General features: G+C 32.3%; 1 protein-coding gene across 1 annotated transcript; it reads right to left on the reverse strand.

The window, feature by feature from the left end:
* Window positions 1-2,842: 2,842 nt before the first annotated feature.
* OVA2 (tRNA synthetase class I (I, L, M and V) family protein) lies at window positions 2,843-11,928 on the reverse strand. The gene is made up of 22 exons (XM_079000939.1): window positions 11,652-11,928; window positions 10,471-10,642; window positions 9,528-9,682; window positions 9,342-9,443; window positions 9,002-9,071; window positions 8,565-8,677; window positions 8,408-8,476; window positions 8,227-8,334; window positions 7,927-8,071; window positions 7,561-7,792; window positions 7,124-7,410; window positions 6,910-7,046; window positions 5,853-6,000; window positions 5,595-5,726; window positions 5,169-5,297; window positions 4,954-5,081; window positions 4,674-4,838; window positions 4,417-4,542; window positions 3,890-3,963; window positions 3,554-3,806; window positions 3,295-3,474; window positions 2,843-3,217 (listed from the first exon to the last, which is right to left on the reverse strand). The coding sequence occupies exons 1-22, from the start codon at window positions 11,673-11,675 to the stop codon at window positions 2,987-2,989; spliced, it is 3,180 nt and encodes a 1,059-aa protein (XP_078857065.1). The 5' UTR covers window positions 11,676-11,928; the 3' UTR covers window positions 2,843-2,986.
* Window positions 11,929-19,695: the final 7,767 nt, after the last annotated feature.

Here is a 19,695-nt window from a genome sequence, read left to right on the forward strand (position 1 = left end):
CTCTTCCACTTTGTGTATTTTGTAACTATTTAGGTTTTAAATTTCATGTTATGCATTTTTTAGGTTTTTACATTTTAAATTTCACATTTCATTTATTTATTTATTTGTATAAATTATACTACTTAATGTAATGTAAGTATATGTTTTGATCCAAGTGCAATCAAACAATAATTTTTTTTTATGTATTTTGAATTTCAATCGATGAAATTTTTAGTTTTTAGCTATATTAAAATGTTCATTAAAAAATAAATATGACATGACATGACAAACCATTCATTGTGTGTGGGGCAACATTTTAGAAAATTGTGGTAAAAATAAGGTAGCGCTATATGACATACAAAAAGAAGTGAACCATGATTAAGATGAAAGACTTTATAGATCATCACTATTAAGACATTACATTATATTTGGTGCAGTTTTGGTGGGGAGTGGAATGGTGGTGTAGATTTCTGTTCTAAAAAACAAGTCCACATTTAAATGTGAATTTTAAGTACGTGGGCTCTATGATCCATAATGGAGGGAGTGTGGAGGTTGACATTATAGATTGCATAAAGTCCGGTTGGTAAAGTGGAGGTGGCTACATGAGTCTTGCGTGACAAGTAGGTCCTTATGAAACTTATGGGAAAATTTCAAGTTGTCTTATGGGAAAATGCATGAATATGTATTTTGACCAAGTAAGAAATGTGAAAAGAAGATAGAGTTAGCATAAATGAGGATGTTGCGGTGGACATACGGTAAAACTTTGTTGGATTGAACACAACAATTAAAAATATGTTTGTAGTGGCTTTGACATCGAAATTTTGAAGGAATGAAGACTACAATTGTATGGACATGTCCAAATTAGGTTTCCGACAACAAAGTTAGGAGGTAGAGTTGGTTAATGGTCATAATGCATGGGACGATGAAGAGAGAATGTCCGGACGTGGAAGGATGTTCATTTTGTATATTAAATTATCATTAAAGCTTGTTGTTAAGGGCATCCTCAATGCAATCTATGAAGTTTAATAGATTACCACATAACATCCTGCTTTTTCATACACCTTTATAATTTAAATCTTACAATATGTTGAATTCTATGTTTAATAGATTTTTTTTCTTCATAAAACAATTCAATGACTTGTATCTATTGAACTTAAAATCCATTGAATGTCAACTTAACATCTCACAATATTTTAATACATTCAATGCCAACCAGACATTCCACCTCATTCAAATGTTCCATTAAATCATGCATTATAGATGCTCCAAAACACAATAAATGGAAATGAAATTATCAACAAAATCCATTAGGTTTGCTCATACGATGATCCCCGTTGATGAGCTTTAGATTGATCCAAGAGAGAGTGAAAACAAACAAACAAAACTATAAAAATATTGAAGAAAAAGGGAATCTTTACTAAAGTATCGAACTAAACCTTGGTAAGTACTTGGCCTTCGGGGAATCATTTCCATTTCTCACTTGCAAGAACAAGAAAGTCGCGATCTTAGACATTTTAATATCGAGAAAGTTATAAATTTTGGTTTTTATACAAACCGATTAATGTAAGGATTTCTATGCGTGCTATAAGAAAATCCTCCATAGTTATGCATTGATACAAGTAACCTAGGCCTAGTCTGTTATATTTGACTAAATTACAAGATAGAACTAAGTAATGTATTAAAATCCGGAATAGTTTCTGCAACTTAATCTCCTGAATCGATCATATACACGAAGTTAATGTGTGCATAATAATGGTTATGTACATGTATGAAGCTAGCATGAGGGAAGTCATTGGTCCTATCAATTTTTGAGGCGAGATGGCCAATCTTCTCTTGGGAAAATTGTGCAAGCACTTTCTTTACAGAGTTTAAAAGTGAATGTAACATGAACATATAAAATTTATTGGATCCTTACGATATACATGAGAGAAAAATGGAAATGAGCATTCCTTACATAGCTATTCTTTCTTCTTGGCTTGCTTATATTCCATTTTTTTTTGTGTGTGTGTATGTGTGTGTGTGTGTGTGTGTGTGTGTGTGGGGGGGGGGGGGGGGGGGGGGGGACACACTCAAAACATTTTGTTTATTTTATACGGGTTATATAGACTATTAAGGGTTACACACTTTATATTACATCTTACAAACTTTACGTCATATTCTAGATATCTAATGACACATGATATGTAACCTAGTGATACATGACATGTGGTCTACCCATAACGTAATCATCCATTTTTATCGTAATAATCGTCAATTATATTATGTCGTTAAGGTTTTTTTTTTTTTTTGGTGGGGGGGGGGGGGGGGGGTTATGAAATGATTTATAGTTAAAAGCTACTTATATTCATATGATCTCAAATAATACTTACATTTTCAAAAAATTTAAAACTTTAACTAAATTATTATTGTTTTGTTATCCAAAAAAAAAAAACTAAAATATTTTTTATGAAATATTTTATTTTAAGATTTCACAGTTTGTATTTTTTTTTTTAAAAAAATTAACGGTTTGTTTGGATGATATATACCCTTTTTTTTTAACCAATTAAAAAAATCATTTAAGATGTAATGTAAACGACATAGATGTGTATACATTTTGTTTAAAGATATACATTGGTTTTATTATTTATTTTTCTTTATCTTTATATCAATTTACCTTTATTAAGTGGCCGTTTTAGTTGTAGATATGATTTGAAAAGAATTGGAATCTCTTAAATGATAAGATTAAGAGTCAATGAACACACACAAACACAACAAAGAAAATAAATAACACAAAGATTTAACATAATTCACTCATCAAATTAATCAAAGTTACATCCACAAACAAACTATAAATAGATTTTAATAACAGTTTCCCTACATAAACTTCAAAAATAATTGAAGGAAATCAATTAATTGTGAAAATAAATAATTCAGTATAATATGAATTAAAATTTTATGCAATTATTATTCCTCAAATAATTTAACTATGTATTCTAATCAAAGTATGTTGCTATTTCTCACATTTAACTTAACTAACAGCTGCAAGAGCAGGAAGTGGTTGATCAGCAACAACATCATAACAACGTTTGCAAAGTGTAGGATGATCAATAAAAGAACCAACTTGTGGAGTAAAGTTCCAACATCTTTCACATTTTGACCCTTCTGCCCTTGATACACCAATCCATATTTTTTTATCTCCTTCAATTAAATATTCCCCTGAATATGGTATATTCTCACTCGGTGCATCAACAATCTCCACCTGCAAATTGATTTAAATTTTAAACGAGTGTGTAATGTTTTAAAATAGTAACTAAAAAAAAAAAAAAAAAAAGAAACCTGAGATGTTATAAATATGCGATGAAGTGAATCTGCATCAATTTTAGCTTCACACATGTTCCTTAATTTCTCAGAAAGAACATCATCGGATGAGTTGAGGTAAACTTTTGCCTCGAGACTCGAACCAATGAGTTTACCAGTGCGAGCTGTCTCCAGTGCTTTATTAACCTCGGTTCTCAACTATTAAATAAATTAATACAGATTAGAGTCAATGATAATTATATTTATAAAATAATAATAATAATAAGAATAATAATACCTCGAGTATTTTCCCCCATAAATCAATTTGTTGTTGAGGAAATGAAATGGATTTTTCATTAACTTGAGGCCATTTTGACTCAAAGACAAATTTGGCTATATCAGTAGTGTTTTCAAGTGTATATTTAAAAGGGAGATTTTGCCACACGTCTTCAGCTAAATGAGGTAAGATTGGAGCAATGACTCTCACTATGGAGAGTAGATGAATTGCAAGCACTGTTTGACAGCTTCTTCTTGTAAAACTTGAAGCACCCCTGAAGTATAACCAACTTGTCAAATTCTACCCTTTGTGTAGATTACTTGATTATAAGGGTGTTAATTGGAGGAAAAGTTTTACCCAACATAAAGGCGATCTTTGGCAACATCGAAATAGAAATTTGAGAGATCAACAATGGCAAACCTTTGAATTGTCTGTTGAGAATTGAACAAAACGAATAATATTTTAGAGTAAATTACACGAATGGTCCCTATGGTTTAGGGTAATTTGCGCATTTGGTCCCTAACTTATTTTTTTAACTCGGAAGGTCCCTACTGTTTGTTTTTGTTACGCGTTTGGTCCCTATCTTACTTAAAAAGACTATTTTGCCCTTGATTTTTTAAATTTATTTAAATAAACACATTCCCAACCCCACCCCTCACCTCACCTTACCTACCCCACCATTTTTCTTTATTTAAATAATAGACTTTTTAGGTAAGACAGAGACCAAACGCGTAACAAAAACAACAGGAGGGACCTTCCAAGTTAAAAAAATAAGTTAGGGACCAAACGCGCAAATTACCCCAAATCATAGGGACCATTCGTGTAATTTACTCAATATGTTAAAGATTTTGATGAGTTTGATTTTAAGAATATATTTTTTTTACCTGGAATATTTTGAAGAACTGATAGCTTTCATAGCTTTCTTTAATGCTCTTCACAACATTCTCAAGCTGAAACAGAGCATGCTGATCGATCTCAGGAAGTTCTTCATATGAAATTGCATTTTCACCCTGCCAAAAAAATTTATTTCAATATGTAGAATGATGGGGGTATTTTGGTCTTTCCAAGTATACTTTGAATTCGATTCCATCAACAAACATATGAAGATCTTATAGGTGATTTGGAGAACTTGAAAACATACTTTCCAATCATGAAGATTTCCCAAAAGAAACCTCAAAGTTCCTCTTAATTTCCTATAAATGTCAGACATTTGGCGAAGAACTTGAGGTCCAATTAGAACATCTCCTGTATAATCTACACTTGAGACCCAAAGCCTAAGAACATCTGCTCCATAAGAAGGTGATTCCTGTAAAGAAAACTGAAAACACTTAATCTGCTACTAAAAGATTAATGTTTTACTTTTTGTAATTTCAGAAATCTAATTTTTTTTAAAAAAAAAATAGAATAGGAAGAATTCAAACCTCTTGATTCTTGCCTCCTTCAATTATCAAACGTGGATCAACAACATTACCCAAGGATTTGCTCATTTTTAAACCTCTCTCATCAAGCACAAATCCATGGGTTATAACTCCAGAATATGGAGCTTTTCCTGTGATAATCAATTCAACAAAATAAGAAAAAGAAATAACCACAATAATGAAGATAATAATAATAAAACATGTTAAATATAATATACCTTTTGTAGCAACACTGGTTAATAAAGAACTTTGGAACCAACCCCTATGTTGATCAGTGCCTTCTACATATAAATCTGCAGGCCAATGAAGGCCTTCTCTGGTCTCCAAAACAGCAGCCCAAGAAGAGCCTGCAATTACTTCATGTTTAATACTCGGAATTCTAAATGACTGAAATGCCCTTACAAATATGGTCCTTGTGCTTTCTGAATTTTACTGTATTTAGTCCAAAAACTAAAACCTTTTTTTCACTTTTGGTCCTTATTTCAACTTTTCATATTCATTTTCATCCTTATTTCAAGGTTCCACAGACCAAAATCAATTTACTCTTTTAATAATTTAAAGTTTGGATCTAAACTCCAGAAAATATCAGAAAAAAAAATTATATTTGAATAAAACTTTTAACTTTTAACAAACTAGTAATGTACCTGAATCAAACCAAACATCCATTGTATCAGTTCCTTTCACATAATCTGATGCTTTATCACGATATTTCTCAGGAAGCAATTCTTCTACTTTCATATACCACCATGCATCACTACCCTTTTGGGAAATAATTGCTACGAAAAAAAAAAACAATCATCAGATGTTGAATTCAATATACATAAGTAATCTCTTTTCCTCTCCTTTTCATGTAACGTTATAAGTCTAGAAAGTAATCAAGGTTTATATAACAACAGCCTTACTTTTGATATGATCAATAGTGTCTTCATTTAGCAGAGGCTCCTTTGTTTCTACATGATAGAAGACTGGAATTGGGACACCCCATGTTCTTTGACGCGATATACACCAATCTGAACGACTTGAAGTCATTGTAGAAATTCTGTTTTCTGCCTGAATGACAAAAGTTATGATTTTTTTAATGGAAGAAATAGCAATGTACTTTCATTTATTTGTTTATTATAGTCCAAAATAATTGAAACCTTTTTCACTTTTGGTATTTCAAGGTTCTAGGGACTAAAACTGATATGAAACCTTGAAATAAGGACTAATTTTGAAAAAGTGTTGGATTTTGGACTAAAAATGTAAAAATCAGAAAAAACTGGAAACATTTTAGTAATTTAGTTTTAGTCTATATATTATCTTATGGATTAAACATTTTTTAGTTTTGGTATTTCAAGGTTCTAGAGACCAAAATTGATATGAAACCTTGAAATAAGGACCAGTTTTGAAAAAAAGTGTTCGATTTTGGACTAAAAATGTAAAAATCAGAAAGAAGTTGAACCATTTTAGTAATTTAGTCTTATATATTATCTTATGGATTAAACATTTTTTAGTTTCGGTATTTCAAGGTTCTAGGGACTAAAACTGATGAAACCTTGAAATAAGGACTAATTTTGAAAAAGTGTTGGATTTTGGACTAAAAATGTAAAAGTCAGAAAGAACTGGAACCATTTTAGTAATTTAGTCTTATATATTATCTTATGGATCAAACATTTTTTAGTTTTGGTATTTCAAGGTTCTAGGGACTAAAACTGATATGAAACCTTGAAATAAGGGGACCAATTTTGAAAAAGTGTTGGATTTTGGACTAAAAATGTAAAAAGTCAGAAAGAAATGGAACCATTTTAATAATTTAGTCTATATATTATCTTATGGATCAAACCTTTTTTAGTTTTGGTATTTCAAGGTTCTAGGGACTAAAACTGATACGTAACCTTGAAATAAGGACCAATTTTGAAAAAGCATTGGATTTTGGACTAAAAATGTAAAATTCAGAAAGAACTGGAACAATTTTAGTACCTGAGATGGAGTCCATACTACTTGACTAATGGCATCCATAGCAGCCTCTCTGAATCCTTCAACAGATGCAAACCATTGTGCAGTTGCCCTAAAAATCGTAGGCTTTTTTGTCCTCCAATCATAAGGATACTTATGCTCTAATATCAAGAAAACAATGGCATTTAAGTAAATTTTATATTAAACCATTTCAATGGTGTCTTTATAACTAACTTACTGTAAGGTTCCACCATGAGAATTGATGAAAGTTGATCCAAGTGATCAATTACAGCAGCATTCCCATCTCCTAACACATCAAGCCCTTTAAAGATTCCAGCTTCTTCAGTGAATTTTCCTTCATCATCTACTGGGGATATTATTGGCAAATTGTATTTTAATCCTGTTATATAATCATCTTGTCCATGTCCAGGGGCAGTATGGACAAGTCCAGTTCCTGATTCTGTTGTGATGTAATCTCCTCCAATCACAACTGGACATTCTTGCCCATTTATTGGATGTGCATATCTGTTCAAAATAAGTAATTTCAGAAAAAAAAAAAAAAAAAAAAAGTAAGTCTTGATAAAAACATGAAACTATGAGACTTGTTGGTTGGATGGAATTGTTCATTCCAATGGAATGAATGGAATGAACGATTCCATTCCTACCTAAGTATACCTGCAATTTTCAAGATCTGAACCCAAAACTGTTTTCTTAACAGCAAGTTTCACATTCCATTTGGATTCCAGTGTTGACACAAGGTCCAATGCAACAATGAAAAATGGTATCTCAGAGCCTTTCAAAACACTACCAATTCTCTTCTTTCCATCTTCAGAAGATGAAGTAACATCAGGTGAAGGTGATTGCACTTCAACAATGGCATACTGGAGCTTGGAATTCACTGCAACAGCTGAAAAAAAACAAGAAAAGAAAAACTACAGATAAACAACGGATTGCAGAAAAGTTGTTTAAGGAAAGAAAGAAAAAGAAAAAGAAAAACTCACATGATACATGATTATATGAATTATGAAGATGGACACATACCAGCATTTGCAGGAATAGTCCAAGGAGTTGTGGTCCAAATTGCAAGGGACAATTTGGGAAATTCATCAAGTAATCCATCTTTAGTTGGAGTAGTTAGTAATTTGAAAATTGCATACATGCTCTTTGAAACATGGACTTCAGGATACTGCAAGAAACTTCCAAGGAAAATAAGACACTCTATATATGTATCCTATTTTTAGTAAAGTTTTCATGATATGAATTAAATTATAATTTTGTTTTCTTGAAATTAACTAAAAACTTGTTTATTTATTTATTTTAATTATAATCTTATCTGTTTACCTCTAATTCAGCCTCTGCAAGAGCAGTGCGTGATGAAGGACTCCAGTGCACTGGCTTTCTCCCTCTGTATATGTACCCTTTGAAAACCATTTGTCCAAACACTTCAATCTAGAAAAAACAAAACAATTAAATAATAATATAATAATAAAATAACGATTATTATTATAATTTGCATCAGTACCTGAGCAGCTTCATATTCTGGATCAAGAGTGAGATAAGGATGATCCCAATCTGCCCATACTCCAAATCTCTGTAGACATATATTATATATTATATATGTTTAATGTTATCTTTTTTTTTTCTTAATAATACTAATAAAGAATTATTAATAAACTGACCTTGAATGATGCCATTTGTGCCTTGACTGTTGCTTTAGCAAATTTAGCTGCTTTTGCTCTTAATTTTATTGGTGTCAATCCGTTTCTGGCATCTTGATCCAATGACTGCAATACTAAGATAATTCAACAGAAAATTAATCTTAATTAACATAAGCTTTAAAAGATTATTCAGTTTTTATTATTGAATTGCATTAATCTGATGGAATTGGAATTCGAGATTGCATTCCAGGGTTGCCAAATGGACGGAATTCCATTACCATTACGTTGGAATCCTTCAGATTCCATGGTTAATGGATTTCACTATTCATCCTCGTTCTTCTTTTTCAGTAAATGACCAAAATATCATATTAACATAAAGAAAAACAGAAGATAATATAAATATTATCTTAATTTAAAAGATTATTCAATGGAAGAAGAAGCAACAAACTATCACTTACCTTTCAACTCAATGGGTAGACCATGGCAATCCCAACCTGGAATGTAATGCACTTTACAGTTTTGAAGAAGCTGTCAAAAAACAAAAAAAACAAAAAATAAATACATAATGGAAGTTTAGATACACTCATACACATTCATCATATGCATACTTGCATAGTATTTATACTGTAAAGCACATTTTCACACATAAAAGTTGACTAAAATCATTTTCTAGGATACCCTTTTGCATTATCACTATAAAAGGATTTGGACATAGCACAACAATCATTGAAGATAGAAAAAATTCCATTTCTATCCTTCAATAAGTGAACACAAATACACAATCACATCAAATCATACCTTATATCGGTTAATAATATCCTTTATGATCTTGTTTAATGCATGTCCCATGTGTAAATCACCATTAGCATATGGAGGACCATCATGAAGGACAAAAGTTCCCTATTAAAAACAGGAAAAAAAAATATCAGAAAGAGTAGAATAAGAAAAATTTAAAGATGAACTTGAATAATTTCCAAAACTGACCCCGTTATTCTTTTCAGAAACTTTCTTGAAAACCTGATTTTCATCCCATAATTTCTGGATTTCAGGTTCCCTTACTGAAGAATTTGCTCTCATACCAAAAGTTGTTTTAGGAAGATCAACAGTGTGCTTGTATTTTCCATCTCCTTGCTTTGTTCCTAAACAATGTAATACATGGATCGTTAGTAAGGTAGTGTTTGGCATCAGGGAATCAGGGAAGGAAGGAATGGAATCGGTTATTCCATTGTAATGAGACTTTGTTAATTGTTTTGCCTGATGGAATGGAATGGGACCCTGATTCTTTCCATTTTGTTAACTTTCATTCCATCATGAAATGCAATGAAAGATTACTTTATAATGAAACATTACTTTATAACAAAAATTTTTGTTACAACTTATTTGGGTTTTACTGAACTTTTATCAAGTTTGTTTTTTAATTTTTTTGAGCAGAAGTTCATTAAATATAATTAAAGTAAAATACAAGAACGGTCCCTGTGGTTTTAGATAAATTCATAAATCTTTACCCTTTTAGTCCCAAATTAAACTTTTTTCCAATTTTGGTCCTTATTTCAAAGTTTCATGTCAATTTTGCTCCATGAAACCTTGAAATAAGAACCAAAATCGATATGAAATCTTGAAATAACGACCAAAGTTGAAAAAGGTTTCAACTTTGGACAACACAAGGAAAAAATCAGAAACCACAGGGACGATTTTTGTAATTTACTCTTATAAGTAAAAAATCTATAGAAAAGAGTTGATATTATACACTGTATTTACTACACATACAAAATCATATGAAGTTTTTTTTTCCATTCGTGTCATGATCATGGAATGTAATCACCGATTCCAGTATCTTTCTTACTCAATTACCATGTTCACTCCATTCCATTCCCATCCAGCCAAACAACCCTAAAAGCTCTTTAAAAAAATGTAATCAAGTATATACCTTTAGATTCTTTCTTTGCAGCCATAACGGGCCCACGAGACCTTCTCTTTGACACAGTGCAATATGAAAAATGGAAGAGAGATGAGAGCTCAATGGAAGAATATATCCTGAAATCAATCCTTCTGAATGAAGATGATTTTGTAAACGATGAGCAACTTCTCAATGACAGAACCTGAACAGTTTTTGTAGCATAAGATTAGTTGAATTCAATAAAATAAACATGTAAACAAGAATCAATAAGAAACTGGACTTTAAGCATGTAAGATTCTTTATAAACTTCGGATTCCACTTATATTTTATTAAATATGGTAAGAACAACCTTAAACATGTAAACAAGAAACCAAATATTGTAAAAATCTAAAATACCTAAAATAGATAAGATTCGAAATATGGTAAGGATTATAACACAATCGATCCTAAACTAAATTGACTAACTTACAGCCCAACACCTTGAGTTGTTTTCACATTAAGATTGCAATTTCTGGTTTAAGGAACAAGTAAAATTATCAGAATGCTCAAAAAAATCCTTTAGAACACTAAACATGGTGTCCACTTGTCAACTAGTGCTAGATATATTTGAACAGGAAGAACATTAGTGCAAATTTTGTGTCTTAAAACAGATTCACACACTTTTGAAGTGTCAAAATCTTACTACAAACTCATGTCAAAAGTACATAGCTTTGAACCCTGCTGAGGTGACTAATTCAGAGCCCACTTCAAGTACACATTAAATCAAACAGTTGGTGTGCAATCCAATTCTCATAAGCTAACAAAGCCATAGTGATCTAAACTCTACGAACATTCAAGAAGTATCAATTTTAAACGAGTATAATTCAGGGCCTCGACTAGTATGTCGAATTTCTATTCATAAGAACGTACAATCGCTACACTGTTATAGCCCCAATTCTTTACACTAGCGATTCCATAAGACACTTGTCATCACGAAGATGTCAGAATATGCTTACAATACAACCCCTTGTTAAAATTCGAACATTTGAGTATCATTAACGTGGGCAATTTGCAGCACTTTTCAAGCAGAAATATAATCAAACACCTGGCATGCAACTCAATTAAGAAAAGAAGACCCTTTAAGTCGTTTAAAGTTACAAAATATCCCATCAATTTAGAAGTGAACTCTGAAGTTGTAAACACAGGCAAACACATATATGTATGATACTTACGGTGTGCGAAGTTTGCATCGCCATTGTAAATAGTTTTATTCGTATGGAGGTGGATTTGGAGTCTGCTAATGGTTCATCCTGTTTTGGTTAATTTCAAAAGCTTGCGAGCTTCCATTATCGAAGAAAGAAAGAAGGGCTTTTGTGTTTGGATAAGTGAAAAAGGACTGGAAGAGCTGGCCGTTTCTCTGCGCTTGATACTGATATCTTCAAATACTACCTCCCATAGATGCGCAAACAAGAGGTCATGTATTTTGACGAAATTAACGAATCATACTTCTTGGTTTTCGATTTGCCGAAATATATGTTTCATTTTTAACATTTTATGCACATAGTTCATGTATTTCAATTTGCTTGACATTTTTATACGAAATGTATAGTTAGGTTTCATTTTATCTACAACATATTTAACACGAAGTAAAAAACTAATTTATGAAAAATCTCAAATTAAAATTTATTTACGACAAAACATGAATTACCATTTGATCAAAATTTTCGGTTTCATTTCTTACTTGTTTTATTAAAGTCTTATTATTTTATACTAAAAGGATGTTTGGCTTTGCTTTTAAAATGATTTTTGAAACTTTTAGCTTTTCCAAAAAATCAAAAGTTTAAAAAGTTGTTTGGCAATTGAAAAAGATCTTTTAAAATAGCTTTTTGAGAAGAAGAAAAAGGAGGCTTTTAAGAAGTCACGTATGTGTTACTTTTGGCAACTTTTGTTTTTTTTCCCTTTCCCCCTCAAAAGTTTAAACAAACACATTTTAAAACCATTTTTTGGAAAAAGATATGAATCAAAAAGTTCTTTTTTAAAAAGGACTTTTTGGTATGAAAAACTATCCCAAACACCCCCTAACTAGGTATGAAACTCATGTATTACATGAGTTAAATAAAAAAATTAAATATCAAAATGTAAACATTAAGTAAATTTTAAAATAAGGAATGAAAAAAACATATTTATTGCAATTTATGATCATATTTATTACATTTAATACTTTACTTATATAACTATATGTATTATGCGACTTTTTAATTTTAAAAATAAAAAAATCTAGAAATTGACATGTGAATACTATTTTTGTTTTAAATACCACAAAATGACAAGTGTCAAAACTTATGGAAGATTAACATGTGGCAAAATTGATCTTCATTTATTAGAGTAGTTTACGAATAAGTCTCAAATTAAAATCTAATGATGATTTGACCATTTTCTCCATATACCATACATTTTATCGGTTTCATTCATGTTGGACGCCTAGTAATTAAATGAGCTGATAAGATGGATATGTTGGGTTATATAATGCTATGTTTACCATAAAACTTGATATCTTGATATATTGTATATTTTTTTGGAATATAAAATGCATCCAACAAAGACTGCAATAATTACATAAACTAGCAACAACAACGTCATTTTTTTACGTTTATAAGAAATTTCAAATTATCTATCTAATTTTATGTAATCCAATATATCCATGTCATCAGATATCAACTCATTTTCTGTCTTTTTTTTTCCTCCTAAAAACACATATTTTATTGGTTTCATTGTTGACTTAGATACATACTCATAAATGAGCCAATGGGATGGATATCAAATTTTACAGTAAATGTAGTATTATATAACTCATCATATTCATCTTATCAACTAATATAATGACTACGTCTCTAAATCAACAATGAAACGATAAAATGTATGTTTGATGGAGAAAAGGGATAAATCATCACTAAATTTTAGTTTGAGACTTATTCGTAAATTAGGGTAAAATAATGAGACTTTAATGAAACAGGTAAGTAATGAAACCGGGAAACCGGGAAAAATGGGTCAAATCGTCATTTTTACCGATAATTCATGCTTTCCTTAAACAAATTTTAGTTTATGGCTTTTTTGTAAATTAGGGTAAAATTTTAGGACTTTCTGGAGATTTCCCTAGGATTAATGCAACATGATAATATATTTTAATTGCATAAATTGATAACATCATTTAGATGTTGCTCACAAAATATTGTTCTATCTCAAAACCACACCCGACCAAGGTATTTTTTTACCAACTAATCAAAAATTGACCCTAACGACTTTTTCTGACTCTGATTGGTGTGACTACTTATTCACTTGACAATCTAGGACATGCTACTTTATTACCCTCGATGATGCATCAAGTGAAGGATAAAATTCAAAGTGGTAGTTAGTTTTCACTAACTAACAAAGTGAGTATTATGGAGCTTCTTAAATAAGAATGCATGGCTTAATGGATTAAGAACTATGTTTTATGATTCTTTTTACAAGAGTAAGCATCGATTACATTTATATATATATATATATATATATATATATATATATGTGTGTGTGTGTGTGTGTGTGTGTGTGATTTTCAAAAGATGAAAGTATGATATAAGATATGTTAAATGACTTGAACAATATGATATGTATATTTTATTTTTATGAACTATTTTTAAAGAGTAGCTTAGCGATTGAATGATAAGTATTTTTGAAATGAATTGAAAAGAAAGAGTTTGTTACAAGCTTATGATTGATGTATGAAAATGTACATGTTTCATATGAAAATTTTCAATGATTATTATTATGATTGAATTGTAAGCATGACTGTGACAGAGTCTTGAAATAAAAGTGTGATCATGCATCATTGAGAAAATCACACAAGTTAAAAGTAAAGTAAATGTCGGCTTGCCTAGGGTTCCATATGGGTGTTGGGGATTATTAGTATCAAGTACACCATCTAAAGGTAGCAGAATAATCAACAATTTTACCTAAGGGCACATGCATTCGAGAATCTAGGGTTTACTAGTTTTAACAACATGCTTTAATATCAAACTAAAAGAATAGAACACTTGCCTCTTAATGTAACACCGTAAATTTTCAAACAAAATTTTCAATTTTAAATTACCAACATCACATATAATAATTCTCAAAATCTTAAGTGTCGATGTCATAACATATTTCAAAATAGTTTTCAAAAGTAATTATCAAAATCCAGGATCATCATTCATAATTCTTTTCTCTTGTGTGTACAATCAAGCGGCCGCCTTCCCGCGATCCTGATAAGAACCTGAAACACATAACACATAACAAGAAGCTTAGTGAGTTTCCTAAAATACCATATACACATATTAGCCACTCGAGGCTATAACTCTGTAGGACTATCCGGTCCGATGTGTCTCAGTGGGACCCTCCAGTCCCATGGCTCGTTGGACCCTCTGGTCCGGTCTGGGTGAGAACACTCCGGTCTCACTACTCGTTGGACCCTCCAGCCCGGTCTAAGTGAGGACCCTCCGGTCTCATAGTTCATTGGACCCTCCGGTCCGGTCATAAAATAGCACGGTTCGTTGGACCCTTCGTTTCGGTCTAAATATCACATAATATAGCACACGACACATATCACACATAAAATGCATATCTCAGGCAAGCACATAAGACCCTCTGGTCACGCATAATTACCACTCTAGGTAAAGTATAGTGAGAAGACTCACCTCGGATGACGAACAGTCCCTATAAACGTTGTTGCTACGCACCGGCCTCTAACTCTGTGCCAAACCCACAATTATCCCAATTAGAAACTAATTCTCAACTCATGCTCATTAGGTCTAAAGGTAGTCCACTAACCAGCCCATCAATGACCTTAAACCCAGTGGGCCCACTAAGGCTCAATAATAAATGGGCTTTCTCAAGGCCCAACTCTCTCACATCTAATGACAAGCCCAACTCAAGGGTCCAAAGCACATATATATAATCCTCTGGTCCAAGACTCTACTGCAACAAGTCCAAACTCCAGGCCCAACACTCAAGGCCCAAAATGAGACTTAGCCCAAAAGTCCACAGTGAAGTTACACGGGGCGTACCTCTCTTGGTATGCTCAGCGTACTTACAAATCCATATTGGCCATTGGGGAGACTGGGGTAGTACGCGGGGCGTACAGGAATTACGCTTAGCGTACTCCCCAGGTTCACTCTTTCTACTCATTTGTTCTTAAACAGTTAAGACATTACCTCAAACCCCGGATCCGGACTCCTATATGGCACTTACTCTATAAAGTGAAGGACTTTAAGCCTTTGCATGGCTGGAAAGGACACAAACACCCAAAACACTCACTTCCTTATCTTAAAAACCTCCTATCTCATGCATGGCTTGATTCCAACATCTAAAATTGGGTTTTTATGACATAACACCAACATATATACTTAAAGGGACATATATTATGCTCTGGAGTTCAACAATTCATAAAGCTTCAAGCTTTGGGACCAAAAACCCTAAAATGGACCCAAAACAAAACTAGCACAACAATAAGCAAGTTCAAAACTTGATACCTCTGGAAGATGCATCAACATGAGAAGAACAAAGATCCAAAAGCTAGGTGCTCTAGCTATCCTCTTTCAAAGCTCCTTCGTCTTCAAAAGCCTAGTGATCACCCCACTAGATCTACATGAAAAAATCCACCAAGGTTCAAACTTTATGCTTTCTGGAGCTAGATCAACATGAATAGGGGTTGGATCCACAAGCTCCAAGCCAAGCAATGCTTCCTCAAGGAACTACTTCTTCCACAATATGCACCAAAAACTCACCAAATCACCAAAAAGCTCAAGAATCACTCAAATGGAGGCTTAGGGTCGATTTCTAGGGTTTAGAGGGATGGAGGCTGAAGATATTAAGGTTAGGTTATGAGATAAGAAGCTTAAATAGGGTCCAAGACCCTAAAATAGCATTTAGGTTTGATTGGCGTACGCCCATCGTTCATATAGTACGCCTAACGTGCTTTGAAGAACATTCGCGACCACTCCTGGTCAGTATGCCCAGCATACTCCAAAATTACGCCCATCGTATGCTTTGTTTATGCCCAACGTACTCGGCTAAGCCTGTAAACCTCAAAACTTCTGAAGGCCATAACTTCTTCGTTATAAATCCATTTCTGATGATCCTTATATCCACGAAAAGGTAACGAGAAGCCCTACATTTCTATCAACTTTATTCCTCCTAAATCCCACTCGAACTCAGATCCAAAATTCATGAAAAGACCGCACCAGCTCCTTTAACAATACATTTGGGCTCTAAATCACAAACCGAACTCTTTTATCACACAACCTACCTTAACCATATCCTAAAAGGCCTAAACCTTTCTCCTTCAAAGCCTCAAAACCTTCTCATACTCGGATTAAGGCCCACGGACCTGAAATCACAAAACAATATGGAACAGGACACTACACTTAATCATTAGATCAAGTGCTCATCAACCTTGAAATGGATAGAGAGCCCAAAGTAGAACTCGTCTAATGTAGTCAAACCCAAAACTCCAAAAGCAAACAAAGAATAAACCCTATTAGGTTTTATGCGAAATTCACTAACCCTAGAACATGGTTATGAAATTTGTCCATATTGAGAGAGAGGTAGAGAGGAATAAAAAACTGAGACAAAGATCAACTAGGGTTTGATCCCTAGCACCTTACTTATAGGCAACTCAATAATCCTTTAGGGTTTCAAACTCTTAGGCATTATCCTTACCATATTTAAAACATGCATTATCCTTATCAGGATAAGCAGAAATCATCCACATCCTCATTTTGGAGAGTCATAGAATATTCCAATTAACCTGAAAGATTTAATTAATATTCAACTCATTTAAATAATTAAAACTTTTTAATTAATTACCAACATAATTTTTAATTAACTTATAAATTCCTTAATAAATTAAAAACTTATTTTTCTCCATTTCCTTAATGTTATTTGTGTTATAAGGCCAATCCAAAAGGACACTGTTATTATTTAGAAATATTACCAACTAGTTAATGACCTTGAATATTATTTCCAACTGTCTCGCACTTGGAGAAGTCATTAAAATTTTAAGGTCTTAATACTTCTCAAATAACTAACAGAGAGTTACTAATCCAATGCAACTGCCAAACACTTGATCATAATCAATTTTAGCCCTTAGATGATTGATCAATTATTCATTTGCTCTAGGTATCCATATAAACATGATAAATAGATTAGGATCAATCTCATAGTTCCAAATTTTGTTTCTCAACTAAGATTTCTGACAATCACATCTAACTTATAAATCGAACAATCAATTTAGTCAGGACATGACCAGATACATCAGATGTCAGTACCAAATCACCAGGGAGGCTAAGGATATAACTTCTCCTGTTAAGGAATAAGGAACAAATAAACTTTGACTACATAATTTGTGTCCACTAGTCTAATCATACATGGACATAACCTTTATGACTACTAGTTATAGATAGTGTTGGAGTACACCAATGCATAACAAATTTTGCAAACAAAGGCCCATATGCATCTCAGTTTGAATAATAAAAGATATTACTGTCTAAGAATTACTCGTGACAAGATCCATGAAGTAATCTCTAAGATTGGGTTGTTTCAATACTAAAAACCTCTATTTTCAAGTACTCATTAGCGTTATTGCAATATCCAAATCAACTTAGACAATCAACTAATAATCATGACAATCTTATAATCCAATACTCACTCCCGAGAGTAAATCGACTGTGGAGTTTTGAATATAATTAAATATTCTGGAAGTGGGTTCAAAACATACAAAAGTGAAACACAGTAATAAATAACATAACCATGATAGTAACAAATGCTCTTTATTAAGTCTCTTCGAAATAAACATCAAAATAATTACAATTCATTATGTTATATGTTTATGAATTAAATTAAAAAAAACACGAGCTGTTACTCCAATTTATTTGAAGATCTATTGTCTCAAGACTTTGTATGACTAACAGACTTGGTCAGTGACATTGGCTTAGTGAATGGATCAACACAATTATTTTCCAATATGATCCTATTGACAATGATGTCGTAACATTCGAGTAATAATGTAATGATACTTCTTGAGCATATGACATGTAATCTTGTATGACTTGGGATCTATGCTTGATGTAAGCCCACCCTTATAGTCACAAGAACTTTAATAAGGACCATTAATGATTAAACTTCAACAATGATTCATTAATGAATTTCTTTCAATCACATAATTTCCTTTGCATTCTGAAAATATACAATATACTCCAAGTTTCAATCTTAAATTCACTATGATGTATTACTTGGTATTCATCCAAGCTAATACTTTACCATTTAGTAAAAATCACAAATTCTGATTGGAACACAATTGTGTTTATTAGTGTGGAACTTAACGTCAATGTAACTTTGACATTTATCATTTCCACACTAAGATCACCTTCTTTTTCCTTTTAGGATACAAAGGAATATACTTGATGTTGATTCATTGATTATTTCTAACTTGATCTGATCTGATCTTTCATGCTCAAGGCATAGAAATCATCAAATATGGTACAAGTCATGATCGATCCCATAAACAGATGTTCATGGGATACAAATTATCTCTTCTAACTCAATTACAGAACTAGGACATTATCATTGCTCAAATGTCATACCATACTTTATAAGCATGAACTTTCTAGAAGTTTTAAATCTCAAGTTTCCTCGAGATTCCATGCTTTTGGCTTGATCCAATGATTTAGTCAGATGGATCCTCGTGTATTAATTCTCCCATGTTATTATAGGCAAATCAATTCCAATCTAAGCCAAGTTGTTACACCTGCTAAGTTAGAACATTGTGTATTATCCAAATACATTACAAGGGTGAAATGTACTCCTACAAGCATTCACATATATAACTCATAGTTGTTTCTCGAAATTCAAAAGTCCTTGAATTTCGTTATTGAAACAAGGATTCTAATTACTCCCACTAGCTTTGGCATATTTATGGTCCACCTTCGTTTCTCGGATTTCAAAACTCCTTGAATTATGTCATTAAAACAAGGATTCCATTATGTGAGATGCTTGTCTTAGTTCATGAATGAACTTCATAAGCTTACACATTCTTCACAACCTATATTGGTTTGAATATGTGCCTGTTCACATCCATATTTGTTACCTTTTGAAGATCCACTTACACTTAATGATTAAGGCTAAGTGCTTGATCAACTAATTTTCAGACTTACAGGGGTTGAATCTCACTCTCCATGTCATTCTTCCATCATGAAACCTTTT

Source organism: Lactuca serriola, chromosome 5 (assembly GCF_051521515.1).
Source record: "Lactuca serriola cultivar US96UC23 chromosome 5, Lser_US96UC23_V15, whole genome shotgun sequence".
NCBI classification, from domain to species: Eukaryota; Viridiplantae; Streptophyta; class Magnoliopsida; order Asterales; family Asteraceae; genus Lactuca; species Lactuca serriola.

Excerpts from the sequence above, each read along its gene's own strand:
- OVA2 (XM_079000939.1), bottom strand. The coding sequence starts at position 11,675 with ATGGCGATGCAAACTTCGCACACC. Across the intron at positions 9,683-10,470 it reads TGCAAAGAAAGAATCTAAAG|GAACAAAGCAAGGAGATGGA; the intron begins GTATATACTTGA and ends TACATTGTTTAG. Across the intron at positions 8,072-8,226 it reads TTGCAGAGGCTGAATTAGAG|TATCCTGAAGTCCATGTTTC; the intron begins GTAAACAGATAA and ends AGTTTCTTGCAG.